The following is an 18516-nucleotide window of genomic DNA, read 5'->3' on the forward strand; positions in this document are numbered from 1 at the left end:
TCTTCCCAGCCCTGATTTTGGTATTTGTTTATCTTATTTTTTTATTTTATAAAAGATATATAGCTCTCCTAGCAGAGAGCAGGAACCTCCAGCCAAGAGACTCCACCAGGGTCATGTGTCCTCTACTGTTTGCTTTGCTTTCTATCCCATGGACTAGCGTCAGCATCAAATGTACACATCCAGCAACTTCCTAGAGCTACCAAGGTATGGGAGAATTAGCTATGGTATTTCAAGAGTGACAACAGAATTAATTCTTTGGCACTATTAGATTTCTTTCCTTTGACTTCCTTAGACTGCCTATAACAAACATCCCACTACAACCATCTCTCTCTCTCTCTCTCTCTCTCTCTCTCTCTCTCTCACACACACACACACACACACACACGCACACACGGCCCAACGGGACCTGCAGGGCATGGCCAGCAGACACTAACAGCTCCCAAGTTGTCTGGTGTCTAACACAGCCCGAGACAGCAGCCATCTGCCCTTTGTTCTTTGGCAACAGCTCTGTCACTAAGAGTAGCTGGCCCAGGTGTTTACCAAGACACCCGTCATTTCCCTTTTGTGTATTTATTTTATATAGTCAGCACTCACAATCAATTTTGAAAAATCTTGTATCCTAATTCACAATGTGAAACTTGTTCTGTTCTGAAACAAAGAAAAAAATCTTTTCCCTTGAAAACATTTTAATATGTTGGGGAGTTAAACAAAATGTGCTAGGATAAATCAAGCACCAGTGGATGGTGGAGGACCTCAAAAAATGGGAGCACTAAGGTTTCAGGAAACACTTCCTAGAGGAGCAGACATGTGAGCTAAATATTAAAAAACAGATGACAGAAAATTAGACACCAAGATGAGGAGGTATTTGTCAGAGTTTCATCACTATAACAAAATATCCGAGATCATTAACCTGTAGAGAAAAAAAGGTTTGTCTTGGCTCATGGTTTTAAAGGCTCCAGTCTTTTGTCTATGGGCATTCTGCTTTTAGGTCTCTGGCAATGGGGCCTGGGAGTAATGGTAAAGAGCATAGGGCTGAGCCTGCTGCTCACTTCACAGTGGAGAAGCAAAAGGGAAGAGGCTGGGATCTCATGGTCCCCTTCCAGAACACCCCCCAGTGACCTAAAGATGTCCCACTATGCTTCTAACCCTAAAATTCCCATCACTTCCCAGTAGTGGAATCCTGGGGACCAGTTCCCACACATTGACATTCAGACTGTAGTAAGAGGGATGCCCAAACAGAGTAGCTGCATACGTTGGGTGACACTGGTGGGTTTGCAAGGACTATTATAGATACTGAGATTACAGAGCAGAGAGATGGTCTTAGGGCATGGTGGGAATCGAAGAAGGAGCAGGTTGGAGAGGAAGTGAGCAAAGGGCCTTAGTACCTTTTAACCAGCTTAGATTCTGTTCTCTCGATGACATGGGGCAATGAGGTGCTAGAAAGCCTTGATGCAACAAATAGCACTTTCAGATTTGCATCTGGAGTGAGGACAGGAGGCCACTGGCTGTGCATAGAGGGGAGGGAGCTGACATTGGAGCCAGGATGAGCGGAGAAGACACTACACAAGACCAGGTGACTCCAAGGCTGGGCAGAACAGCAGAGGTAGAGTCAGCCAAGAAGCGTCTTGGAGAACGTGAGGGGAGGCTGTGGAGCCCCAGCCTCTCAGCTCTCTGGTGGAAGCTCAGAAAGTGCTGCAGAGAGGGAGAGCTTGTTTGGCCTTGTGGGATGCGGGTGCCTATGATAGCTGCAGGTGGCAGGTACCTGGATGGAAAGCTCAGGAAAGGTTTCCCCTAGCTCGTGAAGAAATGTGGTTAGCAGCAATTCACTTTGAATTAGTAGAGATGTGAGCGAATCATATCGTTTACCCTAGATGTGCTCATTACTGCAGCGTTTAAAATAAAGTAAGACTCACGCACGGCTTTCTCTGCGCTGCTAATCTGATCTTACCTTGCACACTAGCAGGTGTTTGGAATCTGCATTTGTTCTATTGTCCCACCTTCCCCAACTCTGCCTCCACTAAGCCAGTCATGTTTCTTGGTCTAAGCGGATGGATGCTAGAAAGGGCAGCAAACTAGAATGATTCTCAAAGACAATCAAAGGGAAAGCTCTGCTGACAGGCAGGCATGTGTTCTCGGTGTGGCAGGGTGTGGGATCCGAGAACCAGCTCAGAGCTCTGGGACTTTGGGGGGGGGGCGTGTCTTAGACAAGTCACTATACCCCAAGACTCATCAGCTCTGAAGCTGTAAAACAGGAAAATGGTGATTATATACACCCCCCCCCCCACACACACACACACACACACAACTTAGGATTGGCAGAGAGCCTGTCGACTTCATCTTTCCATCATTTTATAGTAGGCACATAGTAGGTACTTATTAAAAGCCCATATTAGGTACTTACTAAGCTTCAGCAGAGGTGAACCAGCCCCTCCCAGGGGTTCACTCATTGATGGCGGCGGGGAGGGGGAGAGGAGGGGCAGAGGTCATCATATATCCATCAGCTACTGCCCTCTTTTTCCATTCTTCTATTCTCTACTTTTAGCCATAGCTGTAAGCAAAAGCTCCACCCACCCACCCTGAACCTGAGACCAGGAGCTAGACAGAAGTCTTCTCTGTGGCAGTACCTGGCAGTGTGGCTCCTTGAAGTAATGGCTGTGATAAGATCAAATTAGACCGTGGGCCAAGAGAGCTTTTAATCCACTGGAAGCTAGGAATAGGTGCCTATGCACTTTCCAGGATGAAAAAAAAAAAAAAGACTTGGAAAAAATATGCAAGTTCTAAAATATGAGAACGTCAAAATCAAAATTAGCAAATGTCTGCTTTCTATGAGTCCGTGAACATGCCCACTTTATTAATCATGAAATTTAGCATTCATAAAAAATTAATCACATCTAATAAATTATTTATATGGAGCTTTTGCTTATTTCCTAAGAACTTCTGAGCATGCGTATGACTGCAAGGAAATCATCCCTGCACGTGAGCTAAATGGCTCACACACAGACAGATCTGAAGGTCTAGCTCACTGGGAGCCCCATGTCCTTTTGACCTCAGCAAGGTGCCTCTGCTCAGAGGATCCCAGGGTGGCTCTGTGCCTGAAGCTGTCTTTTTGGTCACAAGAGTCCTCTCCACTGGCGAGAATGTTAGCAAGTCTTTAGATAAGGCCGGTCTGTGTGAACCCAGAACTAGGTCTTCATGGTGGGCTTGGGGTTCCAGGCCTCCTTGATCAAAGAGGAAAATGCCCAGTGCCCAAGCTTGTGGCCGATGGGAGTCCTCACCCTCCAGGGTGGGGAGGACTGGGTACTCAATGACGAGCATCTTTCAGGGTCCCTTCCAGTGCAGATGCTGCCTTGGTCCCTTCTCGTGTCACCATGCTGTCATCGCTCCATTCTGCAGCCTGCTTACTGTCTGTCTGTCTTCATTTTGCATCCTATCGATGTGATAAAAGACCAAAATGCACCTTAGGGAGGAAAGGGTTTGTTTGGCTTACGTATCTGAGGGAAGCTGGGAACTGAGGGAGGAACTAAAGTAGACGCCATGGAGGGATCCCTCTGACTGCCTTGCTCCGCCTGCTTTCTTCTACAGCTCTGGACCACCTGCCCAGGGGATGGCACCACCCACAGTGGGCTGGGCCTCCTACATCATTAATCAAGAAAACGCCCCCCCCCCCCCCCCGCAGACTTGCCTACAAACCAACCTGAGGAGGGCATTTTCTCTATTGACATTTCCTCTTCCCAGATGGCCCTGGCTATATCAAATTGATAAAACAAGCAGACAGACAACACACCATCCAAGCCCCTAGAACATATCAGCATGGTTTCCATTATCCTGTGCTATGAGTACCAGGGTAACCAGACTGAGGCCAGTGCACATAGCTATGTGACAAGACTGCCACTTAGCTGCACTCTCACCCACTCACCTCTTTTCACGCAGCCTACCTGCATCACGTGTCTACCATTATGGGCTGTGCCAGGGACAACTCCTGTGACCTCCACAAACCCCGGGAGATTGGCACTAACATTTCCTCCATTTTACAGATTAAGAAATCTAGGGCATTCTGTATGCTGAGGGGAAGTTGCCTGAGGAAAACGCACTTTGGCCTGAGTCCCTACTCTAGACTCTATGCTATGTTGCACCCCAGTGAAGAAACATGGAAGGCTGATGTGTGTATGATTTTCTTTGTAGTCTTCCAGTTCCCACAGCCATCATCCTCATATTCCCTCCCACTATGAAAACCTACTGTGAGGGGAGAATTCACTTCCAGTCATTAATACCCTAAGGGGAATTTAAGTCAAATTTCAGGGATATGTGAATTTCAAATGAATTAATATTCTACTTAGATTTAAAAAAAAAAAAAAGAATTGCAGGATAGGTATGGTGGCCCGTGCATCCAATTTTATCACTTGGGAAATGGAGGCAGGATCACTTGGGAAATGGAGGCAGGAGGATTAGAAGTTCAAGGTCATCCTCAGCGGCATAGCAAGTCCATTAGCTTGGGCTCCACAAGATCATGTCTCAACTGGGAGGGCTAGGAAGATGGCTCGGTGAATAAGAGCACTTGCCCTGCAAACTCATGAGAACCTGAGATCAGATCCCAGCAGCTATGTTAAAAGTCAGGCATGCCAGGCACCTTGGCACTGTGTGGTGGAAACAGCAGGGTTGCTAAGGCCTGCTGGCCACTAGCCTATTTCCAGTTTCAGTGAGACCTTGTCTCAAGGAAGCAAGGCAAGGAGTGACAGAGCAGGACCCCCCAGTGTCTGCCTCTGCCTTCAGCACTGGCATATACAACTACACACAAACACATACACCTATACACATGTGTGTGAGCACATACATATATACATACACAGAATTTTCCATTTTAATACCAGTAATCTAACCACAGTAATAGTGTGTTTCAGTGCTGTTTGTTCAATATTTCAGCCCCGGTATCTACAAGCCCCTAATAACTGGTATCAGTAGTGTTGGTTGAGAGGGGGGGAAGGAGTGAGGTTGAGACTAATTACTGTGTGTCTGACACTGTACTCAATCCTTTGCATGCATTTGCATCTCATTTAATCTTCTTAAAGGTGAGGTGTTAATGAGACCAAGTGAGCATGTTAATTGTCCCATTGAAGAGACAAATTCCTTAGTGGTAAGTATGTGGCACAGCTAACCAGGGGGCTGAGCCGAGGTTTCTCCCTAAACAGACTGACTATGAAAAGCTCTTCTTTTTTATAATATTTTATTAATTTATTCATATTACATCTCAATTGTTATCCCATCCCTTGTATCCTCCCATTCCTCCCTCCCTCCTGCTTTCCCTCTGCTCCCCTCCCCTATATCTGTGACTAAGGGGACCTCCTTCCCCTGTATATGCTCATAGGGTATCAAGTCTCTTCTTGGTAGCCTGCTATCCTTCCTCTGAGTGCCACCAGGACTCCCCATCAAGGGGATGTGGTCAAAAATGGGGCACCAGAGTTCATGTAAAAGTCAGTCTCCACTCTCCACTCAACTGTGGAGAATGTCCTGTCCATTGGCTAGATCTAGGTAGGGGTTCGAAGTTTACTGCCCATATTGTCCTTGGCTGGTGCCATAGTTTGAGCAGGACCCCTGGGCCCAGATCTGCCCATCATAATGTTCCTCTTGCAGGTTTCTAGGACCTTCTGGATCCTTCTATTTCCCCATTCTCCAATGCTTCTCTCCATCTTACAGCCATCAGAATGGCTAAGATCAAAAATTCAAGTGATATCACATGCTACCACGGATGTGGAAAAAGAGGAACACTCTTTCACTGTTGATGGGAATGCAAACTTGTACAACCACTTTGGAAATCTATCTAGCGCTTTCTCAGAAAAATGGGAATAGGACTTCCTCAAGACCCAGCTATTCCACTCCTTGGAATATTCCCAGAAAATGCTCCACCACACAACAGGGACATATGCTCAACCATGTTCATAGCAGCCTTATTCATAATAGCCAGAACATGGAAACAGCCTAAGTGTCCCTCGGTAGAAGAATGGATAAAGAAACTGTGGTGCATTTACACTATGGAATACTACTCAGCTATTAAGAACAAGGAATTCCTGAAATTTGTGGACAAATGGATTGAACTAGAAATGATCATAATGAGTGAGTTCACCCAGAAGCAGAAAGAATCAAATGGTATATACTCACTTATATCTAGACGCTAGCCCAAGGGGTACGTCCCATGAAAGTCTTCACTTACCAGGAAAGTGGGTCAGAGGGGAGGAAAAGTACTCTTCCTAACCCGGCTACCTCGAGGTGTTTTGGGGAAGAGCAGCAGCCTGAGGGGTTGCAGGGGGAGGTGTCCCTGAATGAGGTCAACTGAAGAAGACCCATGCTGAAGGAGAACAGAACTATTCTCTGGGCTTGGGCCCTGAACTGCATCGAAAGGCAGAAGCTAGCCCAGCATCACCAATATTCCTTCTCTGCCACCTCATGGCAGGCACACCGTGCCCACACTGCCCACCCTGGCATGATGGCCCATCCCCTGCCCACTGTGAGATGGAGTAAACCCTTCCTTCCTTAGGTTTCTTTTATCAGGTATTTTGTCTTAGCAACCAAAGATATGATTAATATATTATCACATGCTGTCAGTTTCTGCTCTGCTACAAATGTCAGTGTTAGAAAATATAATTAACCGTTTGCTTTCTACATGATCCCCCAGTTCACAAACTATTTGCTAGAGTAGTGGAGATTTCCTACATGGAGTTTGCCTGCGTGGGCACATGTCAGGTGGACCACTGGGCTGGTCCAAACTGATCCTTCTATGCTGCTGCTTGTGGTACGGCTTTCATTATTTTTTCTGCATGAGTCCTGTTCTGTTTCTCCTAGGACCTCCAATTATACATATATGTATTGAAGGACCATTCCATATTGGTCCAGGGGACAGGTCTCCATGGCCCTGAGCATGTTTCTGTAAATTCTCTCAGTTCTTTAGACTGGATCGTTCTTGATGTTCACTTTTCTTTCACCGTCTCCAGTCTAAGCTTGTCCAGGGAATTCAGTCATTGTGCTTTTTAACTTCTGTAATTTTCCTCCAGTTCTGTCACATTCACCCATTCCTTTGTGTCCCCATCGATGCTTTATTGAACAATGGATGCTTCAGATGGCCCAGTGTCAGCTTTAGGTGTGATTTTTCCTTTGAAGAATGAACACTCCGTTTCAGCTAGCATCTCAGCTGCTAGTTAATCACCTTGGACTTCTACAGGCTCAGATTGTGTTTCATTAGTGCGGGGCTGGGGGAAAGTCCACAGGGCTTCTCGGGCCATCCAAAGCTGTCTGCTGTGAGGATCTTGTCAGAGTTGAGGTTTCAGCCTTGCTAGCATTGGGCGAGAGCCTTACCTTAGGGACTCAGTTCTTACTCTTAGCTGGATGCCCAGATAGTGATGGGACATGTTGATGAGGCCGAACCTACACTATCTGTCTCAACCTATAACGTTCCTATTCAACCTCATTGTAGCTATTGATGTGTGGGTCCTGACAGAATCACAGCCCTGTGCTACAGAGTTATGGGAGACTCCCTGTGTCCCCTCCCTACCCAGCATCCTCCAGTGTCTTGACGTTACAGATCCAGCCACTAGCATCCTTCTATCTGACCTTATTTTTTCCCCCACTCAGCAGAGGTGCCATGCTGTGGCCAAATGCTACCTTTACGAAATATGTTTGTTCATGGAACTTACCCTGGGTGTTTCTCTTCCTCAGAATTTACCATCAGACATAGTTTACTTTCGCCACTTGATACCACTTGACACCACAGGCATCTGTTGTTCTGGTCATTTTTGAACCCTGTCACCCATCATTCCTGGGAGTAAAAGCCTTATCTCTATGAGGAGAGGACATGAGACAGCAAATGCCCCCACATGCCCAGAGACATGTCTTCACTGGGAGAGTAGGTGCTGAACTTGACATAAGATACCATCTCTGCATCACACTCTTCTGCTGCAGTGATAAAATACCAAAAGCAACTTACAGAAGGAAGTTTCCTAAGGGAGAATCCATAATGGTGGAAGAGATGCAGCAGCAGGAAACCAGAGCAGGAAGCTAAGAGAGCAAACCGGAAGTAGAGAGAGGCCTTAAACTCTCAAAGCCTGCCCCCAGAGGTGTATGTCTTCCAACTAGGCTCTACTTCCAAAAGGTTCCACAGTGTCCCCAAGCATTGCCACCAGCCAGAAACCAAGTGTTCAAACACACTTGGCTCTGGAGGACGTGCCACATTCAAATCACTGTGGTCACCAAAACCAAAACTGTTTCCGGTGCCTGTAGTCTTAAAGAAGAAGCAAGCCTCTTAGGGAAGAAAACGATGGAAAGAGAGAGATCTTTAGTCAAATTCGTTCCCATAGTTTATTTTAGAACCTGGATCCTGATGGAGAAAGCACCTCCTCTGTAGTGGGAAAAGGGCACCTAGAGAAATGGGCAGTGTTTTAGGGAGTAGACACCGTGGGCTTGAAAGCCTCGGATGAGCACGTTAATACTCTGATTCAGAAAGATAGGGAATTTCGGGAGCAAGGCTCTGCGGCGTGAAGGGATACAGGTAATTGCAGGCACAGCTGTGTCGCCTGAACTCTGGTGAAGTTCAGAGGAGCCACGCTGCAGTTCAGTGCAGATTACCCCAGTGCTAGCTGAGGCCCCCACATCTTCAGCCTGCCTTCCTTCTCATAGTGTCATCCTGCGAGGCACCATTGTCCTTCCTGTCACAGTGTGTTTGTGCACAGTGGCACCACCCAGCTACCATCCAGGTCAGGAAGAATGGAGAGAGTATTGGGTTGGTAAATACTGACGCTCTGGATAGCATCAGAAACGGAGTGCTTATGTTTGGAAGCTGTGGCTACAGACTCCATTGAGATTGTTTGTTAGAAGTAAAAGATGACACAATGCATATCTGGGTGGGTTTTTTTTTAATAATTTAGTGCTAATTAATATTTGATATTGTCCCTGATAGACTTTAGGTCTGAAATGCTCAAAGCCTGGGCCCCACCTCTTGGGAGCTGGCGGAATTTTAAAGAGGAAGGGCCTGGTTGGAGAAAGATCATTGAGAGTGTGCCCTTGACAGGGAACGAGGGAACCCAGCCCCTTTTCCTGTGTGAGGGAATATGCCTTCTCTCTGTTGCTGTGTCCGCACCATAGCATACTGTATCTCTGTAGGCCCAAAGCCACAGGGTCATGTGACCAATGGCTGAAACTGTGAGCCACAGTAAATCTTTGTTCTTTTTCAATTGACTTGCTGAGGGAGTAATGGGGAACTCACACTGCCCTTAACACAGTATCAAACAAGCCAGAGGAGGCAAGCCTGAGCCCCACACAGAACCTGAAAAGGCCACATCACTCACCCGAACCCGAGTCTGCATTTCAGGTGGACTCCAGATGGCATGGTGGCCTTCTGACTATAGTACTGTACCCATGAGGCCTGGGACAGAGCTTTTGAACTGAGCAGAAATAAGCCCTGTCCAGCTTGAGCCCTTTTGACAGAATTGGAGCAAAAGCTAAGAGGAATCTAAGCCATTGTAAATGTGTACACAGACTGCCTAGGAAATTCTTAGCTTTTCAGAAATGTCGACCTTCAGATAAGACATCAGCCAGACTAGAATAAAATCTGTCCCAAGTTTTACCCTGAAATCTGCAGAAACTAAACTAGAGGATATCTCTGATGCTTTGAATTTTTGTGGGTTTTTTTTTTAAGTTTTCTCTTTGTTCTACATTTATTTACTTATGGATTGTGTGTGTGTGTGTGTGTGTGTGTGTGTGTGTGTGTGTGTGTGTGTGTGTGTGTGTGTGTGTGTGTGTGTGTGTGTGTGTGTGCTCACGTGTGTGTGCTTAACTTTTTCCTCTTAAGATTATGTAACGAGTTAGATAAATTCAAGTATATCTTAGACGCACAGCCGCCAAATTCAGAGAAACAGGAAAGTGGTGTTAGCGCCCTCTACTGGTGGAAGTAAAAAAGTCCTTAAGTGAAAAAGTAGTAAGGCAGGGAGAAAGGAAAAGGCTCAAGGTGAGAAAAAAGAAAGGTAAAATGGTAGATGAGAAGAAAAAGAGAAAACAAGAAGTGTAAGTAGGAAAGAAATTTACCAAAGGGAAAATATGAAGCGAAAAGAAATAGAATTTGAGCTGGGTGCAGTGGCGCACACCTGTAATCCCCTCAGGAGGCAGAGGCAGGCAGATCTCTGTCAGCCTGGTCTAGGTCAGCCTGGTCAGCGAAGGCTACACAGAAAAGCCTGGCCCGAAAAACCAAAACAGAAAAAAATAATAATTTGTAGGAACAGAGAGAAAGAAAATTAAATATAAACATTAAGAAGGCTGGGAGCTGCAAGACAACTTGATGGTTAAAGCCACTTGCAGCCAAGTTGGAGCCCCAAAATCCATAGGGTTATCCTCTGACCTCTACATGCACATGCGTGCGCATGCGCGCATGCACGCGTGTGCGCGCGCGCACACACACACACACACACACACTAAATAAATAAGTAAATGTAACTTTAAAAAACTTTTGTAATCAACAAGAGGAAATAGAACTTAGAAGTAAAGGTCAAACAAGTACACAAGGATATATAGTGTATTTTTATTGGGCGTTTCCATAGTAACCCCAAAAACACTGGCCATTTTCCAACCCATAATGTTCTCTAACAGGATTCACGGCCAGGACAGTTCATCTGATCATCACTTGTAGAATTTGAACAGTATGATAAACATAGAAAAACTCTGACGTGAAAAAATGTGTGTGTGTGTGTGTGTGTGTGTGTGTGTGTGTGTATGTGTGTGTGTGATACAATTACAGCCCTGCATAGCCCTGGTTCATTTGATTCCATTTTTCTATGGAGATGGTCACTGTGGGCACTACTTATATATTTACAGTATGGAAATTATAAACTCCAGGGCACAGAGCCTTTGTGTGATCGCTTCTTAGAAACTGGCGAGAGCCCACCCTGTCCCCGATTCTGATCCATACAACACTGACATAAGCAGTACCCTGTGGGCAGAACTGGCCCTGTGTGCCCCTAGATGGGGCTGGCCTTCTAAACAGAAGTCCATTCGAATGAGTCAGAAGGTTTCAGAGACACGGGGTGGTAGGGTTTCTCCAGCCTTAGGTGCATAGACTGAAACCTATGCTCCCTGGGACCGCATGAACCCAGGAGAGGACCGAGGAGGCTGATGAGGCATCTGAACACAGGTCCTACAACCAGAGAGGTCACACTATGTCTACCCATCCTTTAAGCCGTGTAAATATGCAGAAGTCGGGGTTGAAATAAATGCCTGGGAAAACTTCTAAGTGACTTTGTGTGATGTGCACATTTCCACGTGTCCATGTGGATGCAGGTGTGAGCGTAAGGTAGGGCCGGGTCAGAGGTGAATGCGGAGACCAGAGGTCAACCTTGGGTATTGCTCTGCCAATGCTGTTCACTGGTCTGGAACTCACCGAGTAGTCTGGGCTGGTGGCCAGGGAGCCCTGAGGATCCACCTACCCCTGCCTCTCAGCATTGGGTTTGCAGATAGGTGCTGCCGTGTTTGGCTTTCTCTCTCTCTCTCTCTCTCTCTCTCTCTCTCTCTCTCTCTCTCTCTCTCTCTCTCTTAACATGGGTTTTGGAAATTACACTCAGGTCCTAGTGTTTGCACAACAAACATTTATCAGTGGAGCCTTTCCACAGGCCAGATGACACCAAGTGTTAACCACGATAATCTATAAAGCAGTTTCAAGAGTTCTAGCCAGCGACGCTATGTTTGCACCGTTTTTTGGCAAGGCCTGAGTCTGAGTGGTGAAACACCAAAGGGTGAATTGCAGGAGAGGACACAGGAATGGGGGCTGCGTTGCTCCAGGGGGGCTTCTGTGAGAAAAAGAAAAACACATATTCAGAGAGTGAGCCCTCAGAAGGGAGCGGTGCCAGCAAGGGAGGAACCTGGAGCTTCACCTTTCTCGGCTTCCTGCTACCCCACCTCCAGGCATGAGCTAGCTGTTTACGTCAGCAAAGTGATGTTTGTAACTACACATCTCAGAAGACACACTAACGCCCTCATGGGCAGCCACATGCTTGAAGAAGGTTCTAGTGGCTACCCATAAGCTCTGCTGCTGCCAGGCTCAGGTGGAGAAAATGACTGGGGAAGAGGAAAGGGGCAAATGATGGGGTAACTTGAAATAGTGGGAAAGCCAGCTGTGGTCCCAAGCACTCAGGAGGCTGAGAGTGAGAGCTGGAGGCCAGCCTGGCTTTACTTCTAGACAAAAATCAAAGTAGAAGGCCAGACAAAAGAGAGGGAGCAGCAGAGAGAAAGAGGTAGTGAGATAAGAAAGGGGGACAGAGAAAGATAAAGCTTTGTTAGGACAAATCCCTCCAAGCTCTAAGCTCCTCACATCTTTTTCTGAGAGCCTGCGGAAGCCAGTCAGAAGACGTGGGCTGGTCCCTCAGAATCTGCCAATCTCCAATATGAAGGATTTTCTTCAGGTCGACAGAGACGAGCAGTCTGCTCCTTCCTCAGAGATGGGGGGATGGTGCAGGCATGAGCAAGTGTTCTGGTTCCACATAATAGGCTAAAGAATCTGACATATTGACAGCAAGAATCTGTCAACCAGAAAAAGGCACTGAGTTGCCGGCCGGAGCCCTCTGACCTAACTATGCTCCGGGTTCATTTGCGGGCGCCTGTCGGGCTGTGCCCAGTTTTCAGAAGCTGGGGTGTCTCTGCCAGCAAGAACCTTAAATGGTGATTGACACAGGACAGTATTACAAAGCAGCATCTCTCTGACCCTGGTATCCTAGAAGCGGTTGTTTGATCAATGAGGCTGCCTGTCAGGGCCAAGGTCACGTTCTGTGCAAAGCTGAGGGTGGTGCCTGGCCACTGAGTATGCAGCCTGATAGCCTGACAGCCACACAGCAAATCCCAACCAAGGAGCCCAGAGCCCAGCTGCCCTGAGAGAGCAGAGTGCTTCTCTTATTTCCCCCCCGCTCCCACCCCCAGTGTGAGAGAAAATGATTTGGGAGACTGGGAAATGGATATACTAGTGACCAGTTACTTTTCAAGGCCTCCCCACTCCACCTCCTCCTCACTCTCCCCAGCCCTCCCCTCTCCATCTCCATTGGCTGGATGAAACAGAATTCCCCACCCCGCCAAGGCTCTCCCCGACTGGCGACTGGCGCTCCATTTGAGTTTGGCTCTAGCCTGAAGCCAAGGGCTTTAAACGTCTAATAACCTACCAACTCCTTGGATCCTCAGCCTTCTAATGTATGCCCATGAACAGAGTGGGGGAGCTTGAGGAAGGATGCTCTGGGAAGGGTGCACACACCACAGGGAAGGAAACAGAGATCAGCCAGCTCAGGCGGTTCCTCTCACTGTCCTGATTAAGGCAATGTGTGCTGCCTCTGGGCTGTTGGTAATGAGTGGCACATCCAGTTGGGCCTATTGACAGCAACAGGGCTATTAGTATGTAGTCCTGTAGTAACTTAAAAAGCAAGGAATATGGGTCTGAAGAGATGGCTCAAGCGGTTAAGAGCACTCACTGCTCTTCCAGAGGTCCTGAGTTCAATTCCCAGCAACCACATGGTGGTTCACAACCATCTATAATGACATCTGATGCCCTCTTCTGGGCTGCAGGTGTACATGCAGATTGAGTATTAATAGACATAAAATAAATAAATCTTTTTTGAAAATCAGGGAACACTAAGCCACGTGAAGCGAATTATTTATCAATATGTTCACCAATGTTTACACTATGACATATAAATAGTGTGTAAATAGTGGACTCTCAACCTCCACACGTGAGTGCAACACACACACACTTGCATGCACATCCCGTACAAACATGTACACAAAAACAAAAATTCTCAACCTACAATAAGCAGAGGTCTCTACTGCTGTGAGTGGGAAACCCCGTGACCCTTTCCTGGCATTGTTTTGAAATGGCACCCTCTAAGTTTGGGATGAAGGCCATAGAGGTATCAGCTGATACTGGGTACCTGCTCATCAGAGCACTTCAATCTGCCGCTCAAGTTGGTATGTGTCACGTGCGAGAGTCTCGCCTGATGTCTGCGCCTTGCCTCTGCCTTACTGACAAGTCACTAACGGTTTCTCTTCTCCCACACCCACCCTCCCCTGTGCCACCCTCTCCTTTTCTCTCTGCCTTCTCTTCTTTGCTGGCCCCTGCTGCTGTTCTCCAGTGTGACCAAGACCAGTGCATTCAGAGCACCAAATTCGTTTTGCAGGCCGCAGCTACTCCCCTGCTTCAGAGCGAGCCCAGCCTCACCAGCGAAGAGCTGCATATGCCTGGGAAGGCGGGCCTGGGCACCCCTTGTGCTAGCCTGACACTGGGCCAGCCCACACCACCCTCCTCCATGCCCAACCTTGCCACGGAGGCCACACTCTCAGACATTACGCCCCTGAAGGACGAGCACGGGGGCCACCAGTTTCTGACCCCAGACGAGGCGCCCTCACCGCCAAGGATGCTGGGGGCAGGCAGCCCCCTGGCACACAGCCGTACTATGCACATACTGGGCCTGGCCAGCCAGGACTCCCTGCACGAAGACTCTGTGCGGGGCTTGGTAAAGCTCAGCTCCGTGTGACCTGCGTGGCCAGCCCTGGGACCACAGATGACAGACTAAAACAAAAGCAAAAAGAAATGGACAGAGTCAAGTGGACGACGTTAATGTTTGGAATCTGCAGAGTGGGCCAGAGGAGGGAAGTCGCTCAAGGAAGGAGCCTGGAAATGAAAGAGGCTGCGTGGATGCTGCGCCCTCTGTCGGCTGCTATTGGGACAGACACGAGGAAGGTTTCCTATGCGGGGCGGCCAGATTGAAACTGCACTTACTGTTAAGCTACTAATTGAAATCGACCCGCCTTTCCACTTGTTCATTAAAACAAAACAAAAATCCCAAAGGGAAAAGCCGACCAGACATGGGTTTGCATGCCACACTACAGTCTGTGTTACAGTGGTGGTATTCCAGAAGAAACGCTGCTTTCTCTGTTTTTCCTTCTTTTTAATCTTGTGAAACTTTCCAGTGCGACAGACTGAGCCCAATGGACAATACCATCCTGTGTGACTTACTGGACTTAGCTGTATGCGGATGGACATCCCCTGCTGCAGAGGGCTACTGGGGTCTGTCTCTCCTGCCCTGGACAGACGTTTTACCTTCTGTCAATGCTTAGGTGGAGTGTTGTATTGGGACACCATGTGGCAATCCTGCCTCCTGTGTAATGAACTTTCTGTGGACAGCCAATAAAGTGACTCCTCTGTTATTTTCTTGATCTGTACATGGTTGTCCTTAACTGCTTGCATGCATTCACCTGTTTTTGTTTGCATTATCTCGGAGCAGCCAAAGCTCAGATCTTTGGGTCATGGTTACAGGATGGTTTCTTTGGTGGGAGCTGAGCTTGCCAATAGTCCCCAGCCCTTGACAGCCACCTTCCTGGTCTGCTTTTAATATGGGCTTATCAGGGCTTGCTCTGCACTTACAGCCACCCATGTGTCCATTATGTGCAGTAGGTGGAGGGAGGGGTACCCAGGAGAAGAGGTGTTGTCTTCTCAGCTCTATGTGATGCTGAGGTGCTGCAGAACCTCAAAGGCGTACCTCGTGGTCCTCATGAGGGAACACTGGCTCCCTACTGGATCTGAGATCACGCTCTAAGCATAACAAGCATGAAGATGGAAACAAGTAGCCATGTCACTCCATCTGTCACCTGGAAGGGAGCTGACATTTTAGGGAGCCAGACTATGTGGAAGCAAGCTACAAGAGACTCGCCAGTGCTCTCCAGCCTTCTTTCCCAGTGCCTCATCCAACGCCAAATCCACAGAGCACCTCATGATCATCTGAGGGCAAGGTAGATTTCTCATTAATAGAAGATACAGTTTTCCTCAGGATGAAACCAGTTCTATTCAGATCATGCAATGGTCTTGCTGAAAACAGCTGCAGATGTCTTTCTTGTGACATCTTTGAGGCACCTTCACATTTATGCCCCACGGCAGTATAAAACTTGGAGATTTATATATGCAGATTTATATATAATATATTATATATATAATTTATATATAATTTACATATATATAGTCTTATAGACCTACTATTTGTAACTTAAGATAGAACTTTTCTTACACAACCCTACACACAGTCAAATGTTCCACCTGTGAGCTAAGTGACACCCACAAGGTCCCCCTGACCCTTCTCAGCCACCCCTGCCTCCCGCCTGCTCCCAGAGGGCAGCTAGGATGTGGGAAGGGAAAGACTGCCTCGGCCTTACGCTGGGGCCAAGTGTGGCCTGCTCTTTTCCCAGTTTCTACCCCTTGGGGTGGGGGTCTTAGGCTGGTCTTTATAGTCCTGTCATTCCCGGCACCCCTAATATAGTGGTTGCCAATTTCCTGTGACCAGCCCCTCTTCCAACAGCAACATTTAAAAAAATTTCTAGAAGCAATGATGACATGACAGATAGGTCACTGAAAACAGTTGGGCCTCTGTCCCCTCCTTCGTCTGTGTGGATTCAACCAACCATGAGTTGACGGTACTTGGGGAGGGTATCTATACTGAATTGTGTGGACTTCTTTTCTTGCCATACTCCCTAAGTGCTGTTCAGTAGCACTGCTTTGTGTTAGCTCTAAATCACCTAGCCTAGGGACAATTCAATGTCTACGGAGGGAAATGCGCATGCTCTATATGCAAATATCCACAAACGGTTTTACTAAGAAGCCTGAGCATCCACAGGTTGGAGTTTCCATGAGACTCTGGGACCAATCCCCTTAAGAACCTGGGGCACAAATGTACTTATTATCAATTACTCTGCTCTAACCCCATCCTCTATATGCATGTGTGGCATCATTTTTCAAAAAGGGGCTTGGGGAGCTTGGTAAAGATAAATCAGGACTATTCAGGTCAAGGGAAAAGAGACAATTGGCTAAAACAATTGAAATTGTAAAGACTGCAAAATGCCCACAGTCCTTAGCTCTTGCTCTGGAATAAGTGACTGGGCTGCTAGGGCTCACAATTCAGTGACAAGGACACCAACTGGGGTGGTGAGTGGCTGGCATTTCCCCTGAACTGGGTCCCTCTAGTATGGCAGAGTAGAGCCTTGCATTTCTACATGATTCTAGAGAGTTCACTATTGATTGAATGCTAGCTAGAAAAAAAAAAAAAAAAGATAAATATTTTACTATGCTATTAAGGCTTGGGCCATTAACAAACACGGGGGCTGGGAGGGCCTGAAATTTCATTTGCTTTGCATTCTTCCAGAAATGCTCCAGAGACCATAGGCCTCTCAAGCACTTGAAAGTTGGATTTAGCCAGAGCACCCTGGTACAGACCGGAGAAGGATCATGACTGGTGGCCTGCTTCTGAACAGACAGGATGACATGCCACTCCATGCCAGGAGCAATCAGCGCAGTGTTATGCTGTGCCCACTTGAAAACTGGTTGTCCCAGTCCCATGGCTCTGGGAGAGCCATGCTGTGCCAGCAAAGTTCCAGGTGCCTGTTGCTAAGCAGCTAGTCTCTCAAAAACACCCCTACCCCCAAGTCTGTCAAGTCTGCCTGTGTCCGCCCGGGCTCGCTGATAGGTTCACACAAGGTTTAAGGGTATCCAGGGGTGCAGCAGGAAACTGCAAAACCAAATACAAAGCCCATCCTGCAAGCCATGACCCGAACGCGTAAGCATTAGTGTGTTTCACACCCAGGGCCTAGACCTTTCTCTAGACCGACAGCAAGGAATGGATGTCTTGAAGCAGCAGTGGGTGTCCTGGGTGCGGGACTTGCTGGCACCCACAGGAATAGACTAGAATGGAAGCTCTCAAAGGCTTCAGAGCCTAATCCAGCCTCAGCACGTGTTACATTTAGAGCCGAGCCTAACCATCGTCCTCTTTGGGGCCTGGAGCCAGCTGCTCCCCAGCTGCGGCTTCAGGTTGGAGCTCACTGGCAGGTGACAGGGGTCTGCTGACGTGCTGCAGCATAGCGCCTTTCCCACCTGAGCTCCTCCATGCTCATCTGTCCCAGGCCACTCCTGCTCATTGAGTTCGTCAGGTGAGAAGGGAATAAGGAGAAACAATGTTGCCTATAACTTCTCATTAATACCTCAGAACTGTTCTGAAGTCTACTGTGTTCTTATCCAAAAGGAAGGGAACTCTGAATAAATTTTCATTCCTCGTGGTCTCCTACATCTATTCTGAAACTCTGTCTATATGGCATTGTGTATTGTTTTCCATCTTAGCTCATATAAGTCTCTTGATTATTCCCTTAAATCTAGCTCTCCCTTCCTCTGTTTCCCTCTCTCTCCCTCTCCTTCTCTTATTAGTTCCCTAACCCATGTGTTCTATGCACAAACCCTTCACTTTCTAGAATACCTCCCTCTCCCTTTCCCCCTCCCCCTTCTCTTCCCCACCCCTCCTCTCCTCCCCTCCCCCTCCCCTCCCTCTCCCTTTCCTCATCCCTTCTGCCCCCTCTTTTTCATCTCTCCTATTTCTCCCTCCTCTCAGTACTTTTCGTTGAAACAGTAAATGAACTGACATGTTGCTTTCTCAAATAGCCATCACATATGCATAGTTTATAAATCCTCTGTTGCCATGG

The 18516-nt window shown here is 47.5% G+C and overlaps 1 protein-coding gene across 3 annotated transcripts in view; it reads left to right on the forward strand.

Annotated features, from left to right (window-relative positions):
- Zdhhc14 (zinc finger DHHC-type palmitoyltransferase 14) overlaps positions 1-15234 on the forward strand; it is a 244616-nt gene extending 229382 nt beyond the window's left edge. For 2 of the 3 annotated variants that reach the window (XM_051164543.1, XM_051164545.1), the window contains one exon: positions 14136-15234. In XM_051164543.1, coding sequence (XP_051020500.1) covers positions 14136-14537 — 402 coding nt within the window. In that variant the 3' untranslated portion in view covers positions 14538-15234. The remainder of the gene's footprint in view (positions 1-14135) is intronic. The other variant, XM_051164544.1, reaches the window with a different exon arrangement.
- The last annotated feature ends 3282 nt before the right edge of the window (positions 15235-18516 follow it).

Source organism: Acomys russatus, chromosome 21 (genome assembly GCF_903995435.1).
Source record: "Acomys russatus chromosome 21, mAcoRus1.1, whole genome shotgun sequence".
NCBI classification, from domain to species: domain Eukaryota; kingdom Metazoa; phylum Chordata; class Mammalia; order Rodentia; family Muridae; genus Acomys; species Acomys russatus.